Source organism: Mustelus asterias, chromosome 25 (assembly GCF_964213995.1).
Source record: "Mustelus asterias chromosome 25, sMusAst1.hap1.1, whole genome shotgun sequence".
In the NCBI taxonomy this organism is placed as follows: Eukaryota; Metazoa; Chordata; class Chondrichthyes; order Carcharhiniformes; family Triakidae; genus Mustelus; species Mustelus asterias.
Window position 1 is genome coordinate 53495626 of NC_135825.1, and position 14657 is coordinate 53510282.

Consider the following 14657-nt stretch of genomic DNA (forward strand, 5'->3'; position numbering starts at 1 on the left):
TGGGTTGCTATAGCAATTGACAAGCTTTCACGGTTATTTTTCTAGTATTACACGATTTATTGAAATCGATGTGAGTTTTTCTTAATGGGATTTAAACTTTGGGAGGGACAATCTTCCCAAAGATATTCAAAGTGTCCTAAAATTCTGAAAACGGGAGTGTCCCACTCTGATTTTTTTTTGGGTGGGTTCAGCACAATCTTCCCACACTGACAGATTTTCTTACAGTAGGAAGTCTCACAACACCAGGTTAAAGTCCAACAGGTTTATTTGGTAGCAGAAGCCACTAGCTTTCGGAGCGCTGCTCCTTCATCAGGTGAGTGGGAGTTCAGTTCACAAACAGGGCATATAAAGACACAAACTCAATTTACAAAACAATGGTTGGAATTCAAGTCTTTACAGGTAATCAAGTCTTAAAGGTACAGACAGTGTGAGTGGAGACCTGTTGGACTTTAACCTGGTACTTTATATGCCCTGTTTGTGAACTGAAATCCCACTCACCTGACGAAGGAGCAGCGCTTCGAAAGCTAGTGGTTTTTGCGACCAAATAAACCTGTTGGACTTTAACCTGGTGTTGTGAGACTTCTTACTGTGTTTACCCCAATCCAACACCAGCATCTCCACATCACAGATTTTCTGACACCGGGGCGGGGGACAACCCAAGTATGCCGGGGGCTGCAGACTGCTTGGAGTGCCATTTGAGCGGGGCACCCTGATCTCCCAGTGAACCAGGAGACCTCTTGCCCCCCCGCCCCCCACATCAATGGCAGCATGTTCTCCACCCACGCCAACACAGGCTGCTGACATCAGGGCCAACCCCCTATGCATCCACCTCCCCCACCCGACTCAGGCTCCGCCCCCTTGGTACTGCCTCTGGCACACTTATGGTGCCCAATTGGGCATTGCCATGATTCCAGGTCCAAGTGTCACTGCTCGATGTGCACTGCCCAGCCATGCTCCCGACCACCCCGGGACTCCAATGGCCATGGTGCCTGGTTGGTGGAGACCAGTACTGATTCTCGCCAGCGTGATGTCTCACTGGCGAGGGGCAAGATTCCAGAAGATGCCATGCGGGGGCAGGTAAATCTCTTACCCTTACGGAAAGGATGCAAAGCCGATCTCGCCAACTAAACAGGCTGGTCGACCCGCAATCTTCCCGAGTCGCCACACTGATCAACCGGCACAGTGAGCCGATAAGATTGTGCCCATTATCTCGGGATTGCCAGGCTAGTACCACAACCACTGCAAATGATCTGCTCATTCCAGACCCTGAGAAAGATTGCCATTTTTGGTTGATTTTTTTTTAAGGATAAACATAAATATTGCTGTGCAATGGAAATGCTCGAGAATTGACTACTTGAGTCAATTAATGAGATGAGACATTTGGATCCATAAGATTAAATGTAACTTGGTCCGTACAGTGGGATTGGGGCTGTTATAGGAGCTTGAAATCATGTTGGATGTACTGCTTTTTCCCCTTAGTTTTGGTCTCTCCCACAAGGGGGACATCTTTGCAGTATCCACCCTGTCAAATTGTCCCAGAATCAATGTTTCAGTAAGATCATACCTCATTCCTCTAAAGGCCAACCCTTCATCTCAGCAATCAGTTGAGCGAAGTTTCTCTGAACTGTTTCTAATGCAGTGATGTTCTTTCTTTAATAAAGAGACCAAAACTGTACACAGTATTCTAGATGTGGTCTCGCCAATGCCCTGTAGAACTGTAGCAAAACTTCCTTATTTTTATATTTCACTCCCCTTGTAATAGAGTGGCACAGTGATTAGAACATAGAACATTACAGTGCAGTTCAGGCCCTTCGGCCCTCGATGTTGCGCCGACCAGTGAAACCAATCTAAAGCCCATCTAACCTACACTATTCCAATATCATCCATATGTTTATCCAATGACCATTTAAATGCCCTTAATGTTGGCGAGTCGACTACTGCTGCAGGCAGGGCATTCCATGCCCTTACCACTCTCCGAGTGAAGAACCTACCTCTGACATCTGTCCTATATCTATCACCCCTCAATTTAAAGCTATGTCCCCTCGTGCTAGCCATCACCATCCGAGGAAAAAGGCTCTCACTATCCACCCTATCTAATCCTCTGATCATCTTGTATGCCTCTATTAAGTCACCTCTTAACCTTCTTCTCTCTAACGAAAACAACCTCAAGTCCCTCGGCCTTTCCTCATAAGACCTTCCCACCATACCAGGCAAGATCCTGGTAAATCTCCTCTGCACCCTTTCCAATGCTTCCACATCCTTCCTATAATGCGGTGACCAGAACTGTACGCAATACTCCAAGTGCGGCTGCACCAGAGTTTTGTACAGCTGCAACATGACCTCCATGCTCCGAAACTCAATCCATCTACCAATAAAAGCTAACACTCCGTACGTCTTCTTAACAACACGATCAACCTGGGTGCCAACTTTCAGGGATCTATGCACATGGACACCGAGATCTCTCTGGTCATCCACACTACCAAGTATCTTACCATTAGCCCAGTACTCTGTAATGCTGTTACTCCTTCCAAATCACCTCACACTTTTCCACATTGAACTCCATTTGCCACCTCTCAGCCCAGCACTGCAGCTTATCTATGTCCCTCTGTAACCTGCAACAACCTTCCACACTGTCCACAACTCCACCGACTTTAGTGTCATCCGCAAATTTACTAACCCATCCTTCTACGCCCTCATCCAGGTCATTTATAAAAATGACAAACAGCAGTGGCCCCAAAACAGATCCTTGCAGTACACCACTAGTAACTGAACTCCAGAATGAACATTTCCCATCAACCACCACCCTCTGTCTTCTTACAGCTAGCCAATTCCTGATCCAAACCGCTAAATCACCCTCAATCCCATGCCTCCGTATCTTCTGCAATAGCTTACTGTGGGGAACCTTATCAAACGCTTTACTGAAATCCATATACACATCAACTGCTTTACCCTCATCCACCTCTTTGGTCACTTTCTCAAAGAACTCAATAAGGTTTGTGAGGCACGACCTACCCTTCACAAAACCGTGTTGACTATCCCTAATCAAATTATTCCTTTCTAGATGATTATAAATCCTATCTCTTATAATCCTTTCCAATACTTTGCCCACAACAGAAGTAAGGCTCACTGGTCTATAATTACCAAGGTTGTCTTTACTTCCCTTCTTGAACAAGGGGATAACATTTGCTATCCTCCAATCTTCTGGCACTATTCCTGTATAATGATGACCTAAAGATCAAAGCCAAAGGCTCTGCAATCTCCTCCCTAGCCTCCCAGAGAATCCTGGGATAAATCCCATCTGGCCCAGGGGACTTATCTATTTTCATACTTTCCAGAATTGCTAACACCTCCTCCTTATTAACCTCAATCCCGTCTAGTCCAATAGCCTGTATCTCCGTATTCTCCTCGACAACATTGTCTTTTTCCTGCGTGAATACTGACCAAAAATATTCATTTAGCGCCTCTTCTATCTCTTCAGGCTCCACGCACAACTTCCCACTACTGTCCTTGACTGGCCCTAATCTTACCCTCGTCATTCTTTTATTCCTAGCTATGACTGTAACACTACATACCTATAGAAAGCTTTAGGGTTTTCCTTGATCCTACCTGCCAAAGACTTCTCATGTCCCCTCCTGGCTCTTCTTAACTCTCTCTTTTTAGGTCCTTCCTGGCTAACTTGTAACTCTCAAGCGCCCTAACTGAGCCTTCATGTCTCATCTTTACATAAGTGTCCTCCTTCCTCTTCACAAGAGATTCAACTTCTTTAGTAAACCACGGTTCCCTCACTCGACCATTTCCTCCCTGACTGACAGGTACATACTTCTCAAGGACACCCTTGTTCCTTGAACAAGCTCCACATTTCAATTGTGCCCATCCCCTGCAGTTTCCTTCCCCAACCTATGCATCCTAAATCTCTCCTGATCGTATCATAATTTCCTTTCCCCCAGCCATAACTCTTGCCCTTCGGTATATACCTATTCCTTTCCATCGCTAAAGTAAATGTAACCGAATTGTGGTCACTATCACCAAAGTGCCCACCTACCTCCAAATCTAACACCTGGCCTGGTTCATTACCCAGTACCAAATCCAATGTGGCCTCGCCTCTTGTTGGTCTATCTACATACTGTGTCAGGAAACCCTCCTGCACACATTGGACAAAAACTGACCCATCTAAAGTACTCGAACTATAGCGTTTCCAGTCAATATTTGCAAAGTTAAAGTCCCCCATAACAACTACCCTGTCGCTCCTATCCAGAATCATCTTTGCAATCCTTTCCTCTACATCTCTGGAACTTTTCGGAGGCCTATAGAAAACTCCCAACAGGGTGACCTCTCCTTTCCTGCTTCTAACCTCAGCCCATACTGCCTCAGTAGACAAGTCCTCATCAAACGTCCTTTCTGCCACTGTAATACTGTCCTTGACTAACAATGCCACACCTCCATCTCTTTTACCACCTTCCCTGCTCTTACTGAAACATCTAAATCCCGGAACCGGCAACAACCATTCCTGTCCCTGCACTGCTGCCTCATAACGCCAGGGACCCGGGTTCGATTCCCGGCATGGGTCACTGTCTGTGCGGAGTTTGTACGTTCTCCCCATGTCTGCGTGGGTTTCTTCCGGGTGCTCCGGTTTCCTCCCACAATCCAAAAGACATGCTGGTTAGGTGCATTGGCCATGATAAATTCTCCCTCAGTGTACTCAAACAGACGCAGGAGTGACAACTGGAGGATTTTCACAGTCTGTCTACACTTCCTGCTGCCTTGGCAAAGCAGCCAGCATAATTAAGGATCCCACACACCCCAGACATTCTCTCTTCCACCTTATTCCATCGGGAAAAAGATACAAAAATCTGAGGTCACGTACCAACTGACTCAAGAACAGCTTCTTTCCTGCTGCTGTCAGACTTTTGAATGGACTTGCCTTGCATTAAGTTGATCTTTCTCTATACCCCAGCTATGACTGTAACACTACAATCTGCACTCTCTCCTTTCCTTCTCTATGAACGGTATGCTTTGTCTGTATAGTGCGCAAGAAACAATATTTTTCATTGTATGCTATTACATGTGACAATAATAAATCAAAAAACTTCATTGAAGTGTTAATGTAAGCCTACTTGTGACACTAATAAATAAACTTTAATAAAGATCAACATTCCATTTGCCTCCTTAATCACTGGCTGTACCTGCGTAACAACATGCTTTATGGTGGGGCCAAGTGGAGCAGGAATACACAACAAATTTCCTTAACCCCCTCCTCTGCCAAAACACGCAACCCGCCCTGCCCTCACCCCGGCCAATTTCCTGCCTTCTCGGGGGTGGAGGCCCCATTTCCACCCATTGCTCCCCAGAAGCACGTGACTGAGGCCTGGGCTTGAGAGCCTATCTCCGGGATTGGGCATGCCCTCTCTGCCTGCCCATTCCTCGCGCCTATTTAAAATCAGGCACATATTGAGATTACAGTTCCTTTCAGGCAAGTCCAAGGGGTTACGCAACATCTTGGATTTATTCATCCGTTTTGACTGGTCCATGATTGGAACAAAAGAACTTGCATTTGTAAGACTTTCAGCTCAACTCTGTGACTGGTTAAAGGTGCCTAGTGTTCTGAGACCTCCGTGAAGAGTTAATTGTTTCTAGGGATTCTTTACAAATGCAGGTGTCCTTTTCTCATTTCCTGAACAGAAGTAGTATCTGCCAGAATAATGAGAGACGTAACAGTAATAACCCTTTTGCTGAGGAAGAAGTCAACCACGAGGAGATCCGCAGAGAGGAAAAGAAAAAGTTGGTGAAAAGTGTCTGTCTTTGTTTGGAGTTTTTCACTAACATTCACTAAATCTAACACTTCGGTGGAGCCAGTTTTATCAATGGGACTCTTGACCCAGCTATGTTCCTCTCTCTGTCTCTCTAACATATGTACGTATGACTTAATTTGCCTTGATCTTTGTGTTACAATGGCTCCACATATCTGGGTGAATTTTTCACTATCTTTCTGAATTCCTTTGATATGTTATATATGAAACAAAAAATCTGCATAATGAGCTCATATTCTGGAATGCTGTCTGCATTATGTAGCCTCCTAATTAAAGGTATTGCTTTTTAAGTATTTAAATAGCAAGTGCAGCTTAAAGGGGAAGAAGACTACTTTGTGTTTAAACTCGTCTCCCATTTTGCACCTAAATACAAAACAGATGCTATATCTTTCCTGACCATCTGGACATCCTGCTACTCTGACCAATGGTGTCACCATGCATTCTGGAATGACCCTGTTGGAAGCCTGTTTATGGGCATGAGTTGAACAGACTGATTTGTTGCCACAGAACCTGAGCAAACACACAATCTACTGGAAGGAAACATACTAAAATGAACATCGCTGGTTAGCACTGCTGTCTCTCGGCACCAGGAACCCAGATTCGATTCCCGGCTTGGGTCACCGTGCAGAGTTTGCACGTTCTCCCCATGTCTGCGTGGGTTTCCTCCAGGTGGTCCCGTTTCCTTCCACAGTCTGAAAGACACAGTAAGTAGTCTTACTGTGCCTACCCCAGTCCAACGCCAGCAAGTCCACATCAAGTCCGAAAGACATGCTGGTTAGGTGCATTGGCCATGCTAAATCTTCCCTCCGTGTACCCAAACAGGCACCGGAGTGTGGCGACTAGGGCATTTTCACAGTAACTTCATTGCAGTGTTAATGTAAGCCGACTTGTGACACTAATAAAAGTTTTCAGCCAATAGTCCAGTTTCCCAGAGTGCAGCAGTATCCGTTTAGCACCCTAACTGGTCCAAAGTGTGGTTGCACATTTATTAATGGACTGGCTCCAGAGCCTTTACCCAGGATGGCCAGGAGCGGCTAAGTTGGATCCAAGTCCAGGTTCTTCATACAGTTCCAAGATGGATGTTACTCTTTTCTTTTATACTGGATATTCTTTATAACAAGAAAGGATTATGAAAGGATTCCTCTGTACCTTCCTCCTCCTTTTAATGAAAAATCCACAGCTGAACTTTATTTATTTAAATCTGTGGGTTGTTCAGATCAAGCAATGGTGCTTCACTCATCTTTAACCTCAACTGTGCTGCATGAACCTAAAATTGCTAATTGAACCAAACTTTTCATGAATTTCTTTTTGTTTTTTTTATGCCAGTATGATGTAGGTATTTGAAGATGTGATTAGAAAGAAAAAAACTGCAGCTGCTGGAAATCTGGCATAGAAACAAAGTGTTGAAATTTCACCCAGGGTATTGTGTGCCTTTCAGTAAGAAAGCACATGATGGTTACACCTGAAATCATGACTATTTTTGCGACAGATGTTGGCTGGCTTGCTGTGTATTTTTAGTGTTTTTGGTTTTGTGTGTCAGCACTAACTCTTCTCCAAGTTAACGTTCTTTTAATGCTTCTCAACTGATGGTGGGAAGAAGTAAATTGTCTCAGAACAAATCTGAGGACGTGGCAAGGCCCACACACCCATCGAATCAAACACTGCCTCACCGACCCACACCCTGGCAAAACCCACACACCCATCGAATTAAACACTGCCTCACCGACCCACACACCCATCGAATCAAACACTGCCTCACCGACCCACACACCCATCGAATCAAACACTGCCTCACCGACCCACACCCTGGCAAAACCCACACACCCATCACATTAAACACTGCCTCACCGACCCACACACCCATCGAATCAAACACTGCCTCACCGACCCACACACCCATCGAATCAAACACTGCCTCACCGACCCACACCCTGGCAAAACCCACACACCCATCGAATTAAACACTGCCTCACCGACCCATACCCTGGCAAAACCCACACACCCATCGAATTAAACACTGCCTCACCAACCCACACCCTGGCAAGGCCCACACACCCATCAAATTAAACACTGCCTCACCGACCCACACCCTGGCAAAGCCCAGACACCCATCGAATTAAACACTGCCTCACCGACCCACACCCTGGCAAAGCCCAGACACCCATCGAATTAAACACTGGCTCACCACTTTGGATCAACACTTACAAATTAAATGAGTTTATGGTCCTCGAGTCATACTGTGAAAGGGCATTTACAATTCACTTGTACCTAATATTCTTGAAAGGGTAGGCATTTTCTATATGTCGTGCAACCCATTTTGATTTGACATCACCGCAGTTAAAATGCCATACCATGCATGTATATTGTGATGATACTGTGCTTTTAAGAAATATATTTATGTCCTGTTTCTTTTCTGTTGAAAATTTAGCTGTGTTGTGCAGGGTGCCAATTTGCCTAAGAAATCTTTTAAATTGATAGCTGGGCGCACAGGATAAGTACTCATTTTAGACCTGGAGTGTTTTTTAAGCTAAACGAATGCATTTGTGTTTACTTAGGTTTCCCCTGATGTTTGAGTAGAGTTTTGATTAGGTTGATTGACTAAATCATGTGCTTAATTATGGGAGCTAAACTTGCAGGGAAAAACACAGTTCTTCTTTCATTTTAAAGCAAGCAGTCTCTGCCTGTTTCTCAAAGAAACAAGACATGTCTCTGTGTGTGTGTGTCTCTCTCTCTGTCTCTAGAAGGTGTCTGAGAGTTCCAGGGCTGGCAACCTAAGTACAAGCAAGTAAGCCTGTCTTTTGCTAATTGGTTTTGAATGGGGGTTTAAGTCTGTAAGAAGAATGTTGCTTCAATTGGAACTCAGAGGGATAGGTTAGCAGTTAAGAATTGTATCTTGCCATGTTTAAGTATTGTTCAATTGTTAAATGTTAAGCTAATTCATTTGTTACAATTAAGAAGTGTTGTTAAATAAAATTTGTTTTGATAAAGGCTTCCCAGTGTGACAGTAGAATCGTGCCTGGAGTGAAACACCCTATCCTTACACCAATGCCAAAATAGCAAATAGTTGGGGTCATAGAGGTTTACAGTATGGAAACAGGCCCTTCGGCCCAAGTTGTTCGTGCTGCCCTTTTTTTTAAACCCCTAAGATAGTCCCATTTGGCCCATATCCCTCTATATCCATCTTACCTATGTAACTAAATGTTTTTTAAAAGACAAAATTGTACCCGCCTCTACGACTGCCTCTGGCAGCTTGTTCCAGACACTCACCACCCTCTGTGTGAAAAAAATTGCCCCTCTGGACCCTTTTATATCTCTCCCCTCTCACTTTAAACCTATGCCCTCTAGTTTTAGACCCCCTAACTTTGGGAAAAGATATGGGCTATCTAGCTGATCTATGCCCCTCGTTATTTTATAGACCTCTATAAGGTCACCCCTCAGCTTCCTATGCTCCAGAGAAAAAAGTCCCAGTCTATCCAGCCTCTCCTTTATAACTCAAACCATCAAGTCCGGGTAGCATCCTAGTAAATCTTTTCTGCATTCTTTCTAGTTTAATAATATCCTTTCGATAATAAGGTGACCTGAACTGTCCACAGTATTCCAAATGTGGCCTTACCAATGTCTTGTACAACTTCAACAAGACGTCCCCACTCCTGTAATCAATGTCATGTCTAGTCTGACTTCACAATATACTTTTAGGGTTTCTGATCTGGTATCCAAACAAAACAAGTATTAATTTATGGAATGTAGGCATCACTGACACGGCCCATTCCTAAATGCCTTTGAAACGCTGCGGTCTGTGTGGTGAAGATACACTCGCACTGCAGTGTGGTGAAGGTGCTCTCCCGGTGCAGTCCATGTGGTGAAGGTGCTCTCCCGGTGCAGTCCATGTGGTGAAGGTGCTCTCCCGGTGCGGTCCATGTGGTGAAGGTGCTCTCCCGGTGCGGTCCATGTGGTGAAGGTGCTCTCCCGGTGCGGTCCGTGTGGTGAGATGCTCTCAGTGCGGTCTGTGTGGTGAAGGTGCACTCGGTGCGGTCCATGTGGTGAAGGTGCTCTCCCGGTGCGGTCCGTGTGGTGAAGGTGCTCTCCCGGTGCGGTCCGTGTGGTGAAGGTGCTCTCCCGGTGCGGTCCGTGTGGTGAAGGTGCTCTCCCGGTGCGGTCCGTGTGGTGAAGGTGCTCTCCCGGTGCGGTCCGTGTGGTGAAGGTGCTCTCCCGGTGCGGTCCGTGTGGTGAGGGTGCTCTCCCGGTGCTATCTGTGTGGTGAGGGTGCTCTCCCGGTGCTATCTGTGTGGTGAAGGTGCTCTCCCGGTGCTGCTAAGTGGGGACTTCCAGCACTTTAACGATGAAGGAATGGAGATGTCTTTCCCAGTTAGGGTGCTTGGTAATTTGGTGGTCCTCCTATGTGTCTGCCACCCTTGCCCTTCAAAGAGGTTTACGTTCTGTTTTTAATTAAACTACTTTGGCAATGCGTGTTTACAGACCAGAATCAAAACTCACAATGAGGATGACAATTGATTCCCGGCTTGGATCACTGTCTGTGTGGAGTTTGCGCGTTTTCCCCGTGTCTGCGTGAGTTTCCTCTGGATGCTCCAGTTTCCTCCCACACTCTGAAAGATGTACTGGTTCGGTGCATTGGCCATGCTAAATTCTCCCTCAGTGTACCCGAACAGGCGCCGGAGTGTGGCAACTAGGGGATTTTCACAGTAGCTTCATTGCAGTGTTAATGTAAGCCTACTTGTGACTAATAACTAAATACTTCTTTCATTGTCTCTCCGTTACAGCATTGGTGCTGAACACAATCTGCTTGATGTGCCTGCTTTCGTGGTCAAGCTTTACTTGCTCCATGCCTCCTAAATCTTGGAGCAATGCCACCTCAGAACATATCGCTACATAACTTGGTGTCCTTTCTTGAGTAGAGTGCAGAGTGTGGGAGCCAAAGTTTCAGGGCTTTGCCAGCGGCTCGAGGCTGGCGTTTGTTGTCTGTGCTGAGAAGTAATGTGTCATGTGAGAGGAGTTGTTTTTGAGACAAAATTACACATTGTTCTGTTCAATAAAGAATCCACTTCAAAGAGGGTGTAAAACAGGCTGTTCGATGTCTTTTAGAGGGGGGTGGCGAGGGGGATACCTTTTCAGTTGAATTTTCTTCCCCCTAACCTGCACTCTAGTCTTTTGGGGCAGCTTTTGCCTTTGCATAACCCTATTGAAGTAGAGGTGCTTTCCAAATTTAAAACTGGCACTCTGTTTGCAGTTTGGGTTGGCTTTATTTTGCTACCTTTTTTTATTCATTCTTGAGACATGGGCGTGGCTGGCTGGCCAGCATTTATTGGCCATCTCCAGTTGCCCCTTGAGAAGGTGGTGATGAGCTGCCAGCTTGAATCGCTGCAGTCCATGTGCTGTGGGTTGACCCACAATGCCATTAGGGAGGGAATTCCAGGATTTTGACTCAACGACATCATAGAATCCCTACAGTGCAGAAGGAGGCCATTCAGCCCATCGAGTCTGCACCAACCACAATCCCACCCAGGCCCTCCCCTGACACAAGAGTCGATTTAACATGGTCAATCAACCTAACCCGCACATCTTTGCACTGTGGGAGAAAACTGGAGCACCCGGAGAAAAACCATGCAGACACGGGGAGAATGTGCAAACTCCACACAGTCAGTGACCCGAGGCCGGAATTGAACCCGGGTCCCTGGTGCTCTGAGGCAGCAGTGTGCCCATCTAAAATGGCGATATATTTCCAAGTCAGGACGGTGAGTGGCTTGGAGGGGAACTTGTAGATGTTGGTGTTCCCATGTATCTGCTGTCATTGTCCTTCTAGATGGAAGTGGCCGTGGGTTTGGAAGGTGCTGTCTAAGGATCTTTGGTGAATTTCTGCACTGCATCTTGTAGATGGTACACACTGCTGCTACTGAGCGTCGGTGGTGGAGAAAGTGGATGTTTGTGGATGTGGCGCCAATCAAGCGGGGCTGCTTTGTCCTTGACCAAGTCGAGCTTCTTGAGTGTTGTTGGAGCTGCAGCCATCCAGGCAAGTGGAGAGTATTCCATCACACTCCTGACTTGTGCCTTGTAGATGGTGGACAGGCTTTGGGGAGCCAGGAGGTGAATTACTCACCGCAGTATTCCTAGCCTCTGACCTGCTCTTGTAGCCACTGTGTTTGTTTTAGATGTTAGATTTGTTTAGATGGCGTTATGTTAGAAAAGAGTATGAACAGAAAATGCCAGGAATACACAGCATGCCAGTCAACTTCAACTCGGGAGAGTGGGGGTGGTGTGTGCCATGGGGGACAGGAAGGAGGAGGGAGGGGGTGGGGGGGGGGGGGGGGGGGTGGATGCTGCAGGAGGGGAAGGAGAGATTTCTCATTGTGAATGGGTGTCTCGGTAGAACATCAGTTCTGAAATGCTGGCTGTCCGTGCATTTCCACTCTTTGTATTTTATTTTGAATTTCCAGCACTCAGTTTCACTCCATCCGCTCTCCTGGTTTCCATGGGCAGAGCGATGGCTGCTCTGGGCAAAGCGATGGCTGCTCTGGGAACATTGTGCAGGGTTCTTTTTGCCCAGCTCCCCCTCCACTCCTTTTCTGTTGCAGCGTGAGTAGCTACGAGAAGAACCAGACCTTCTCTGCCGAATGGTCGGATGATGAGACAAATAACCCTGCCACAAATGATGCAAATGGTGGAGCAAATCCATTTGATGAAGAAACTTCTCCTGCCCATGGCGTGCGAGTGCGCGCGCTGTATGATTACGAAGGCCAAGAGCAGGATGAACTCAGTTTCAAAGCGGGTAAGAGACTACGCAGAAAAGGTCACACTGCAATCTGTGACCAGAAAGTCACCTTTGTGTTATCTGCCAGCCTCACATGTAAGAGAAAGATTTCCCAGATTTCTGGGCTGCTTCTTTGTGCTCTCGTAATGAGCCAGAATTTGTCATGTGTGCCTGCCACTAGTTAGACATGCCCTTATTAAAATTCATTTGATGGGATGTGGGGGTCGCTGACTGGGCCAGCATTTATTGCCCATACCTGGTTGCCCTTCAGTAGGCAGTGGTAAGCTGCTGCTGCCGCCTTGAATGGCTGCAGTTGCTGGGGTTTAGAGGGTTTTTAAAAAGTTTTCTGCGTGACAAGTTGCTGATAAAGGTGCAATGAGGGAATGAAATGCCTAACTGCTTGTTTTGTCCCCTTCAAAATGCAGGCGATTTCTTAATAAAGATCGAAGATGAGGATGAGCAGGGCTGGTGCAAAGGACGCCTGGAGAATGGACAGCTTGGCTTGTATCCAGCCAATTATGTAGAAGTTATCTGATTGCACATTGTACTTGCTGAGCTAGTTGCTGCTGCTGTATATATGTGTTCTAGATAATGCTATTCCTGTTCTGAGGTGATTTGACAGATCATTTCATTTTGTACTTTTTGTTAGTAGGATAGTGCCCTGTCATCATTTGTGCAAATCATGCTTTTATCCGTGGGCTGAGAAGACTGTACGTACATTAATGGTCAATGTAAAACACCTATTTAAAAAAAAAACCTACTTAACTTCTACAGCGTGCTCTCTCCTCTCCTAGAAGTGGCTCCTCATTTGCTCTTCATGTCCTTTATGACCAGGAAACCTCATTCTGAATGCAGTTTCTCTTCCCTCCTTTATCCAACTCACAGGTAACCTATTTACGTCACTGAGGTTCCAGTTATTGATTTGCTGTTGCCAGCTCCCTGAATTGTCTGTGCATGCTCACTGAATCATAGCCACGGACATGCGCACACAGGATCCTGTGCACATGCGTGCACACACAGGCAGGTGCACACACAGGCAGGCATGCACATATGTACATGCACATATGTACATGCACATATGTACATGCACATATGTACATGCACATATGTACATGCACATATGTACATGCACATATGTACATGCACATATGTACATGCACATATGTACATGCACATAAAGGCATGCACAAACATGCGTAGTCTCTCAACACCAGGTTAAAGTCCAACAGGTTTATTTGGTAGCACGAGCTTTCGGAGCGCCGCTCACCTGATGAAGGAGCGGCGCTCCGAAAGCTCATGCTACCAAATAAACCTGTTGGACTTTAATCTGGTGTTGGGAGACCACTTACTGTGCTTACCCAAGTCCAATGCCGGCAACTCCACATCATGACAATGTACGTGCACACGCACACACACACACTACTTTGGCCCATTAATTTGTTGCTCGTTTGTGTATTTCTTTGACCAAACCCATTGGCCATTGCAATTCCAATTCTGAGACTGTGTTCATGGGAATGTCTATTGTATGAGCCACATGTTCCCTGCCCCAATAATTCTCATTGATCCAGTTGAAGGGGAATGTGTTTACCCCATTGGACAGGATGTGTCCACTAGATTCCCAAAGATTCCTGAAGCTTTTTGTCTCTTTACCAGAGTGTGTAAAACTAATTGTTGAGGAATTTGATACTGAATCCATAGGTTGGGCATTAAAGGGTGCGATCACTTGTGTATCTGTTTATTCCAGCAGTTAAAGGTGGATGAAATTCTGATGATTAAATCCACTGAGCCATCAACCATTCATGAGACAGGTCATGTATGTGTTGAAAAGACTTTCACTGAGGTTCAGAGGGACACTGGCCCATTAATGACTGCATTAAATCAGTCACTTGAACAATATTGTGTTGGCCATCAGCAGTTTAAAGTAAACATGACCACAATACAAGAAGGAGCTGAGGGTCCAATGTGAAATTAGTTTAGGCAGTGTCAGTCCAGTTCTAATAGTGGGTATGACTCCACAGAAAAGGTAGCATGCAGTGCGAATCTGCATTTTCAGCATATCCAATGACTTTTACACAAACTTTCTGAAA

At 45.9% G+C, this 14657-nt stretch overlaps 1 protein-coding gene across 1 annotated transcript in view; it reads left to right on the forward strand.

Annotated features, from left to right (window-relative positions):
* The window catches only part of pacsin1b (protein kinase C and casein kinase substrate in neurons 1b), a 263525-nt gene extending 249942 nt beyond the window's left edge, over positions 1-13583 (forward strand). Inside the window, exons 9-11 of the mRNA XM_078197783.1 lie at positions 5680-5778; positions 12395-12588; positions 12996-13583. Of these exons, the coding sequence (XP_078053909.1) occupies positions 5680-5778; positions 12395-12588; positions 12996-13105 (403 nt within the window). The 3' untranslated portion in view covers positions 13106-13583. The remainder of the gene's footprint in view (positions 1-5679; positions 5779-12394; positions 12589-12995) is intronic.
* The last annotated feature ends 1074 nt before the right edge of the window (positions 13584-14657 follow it).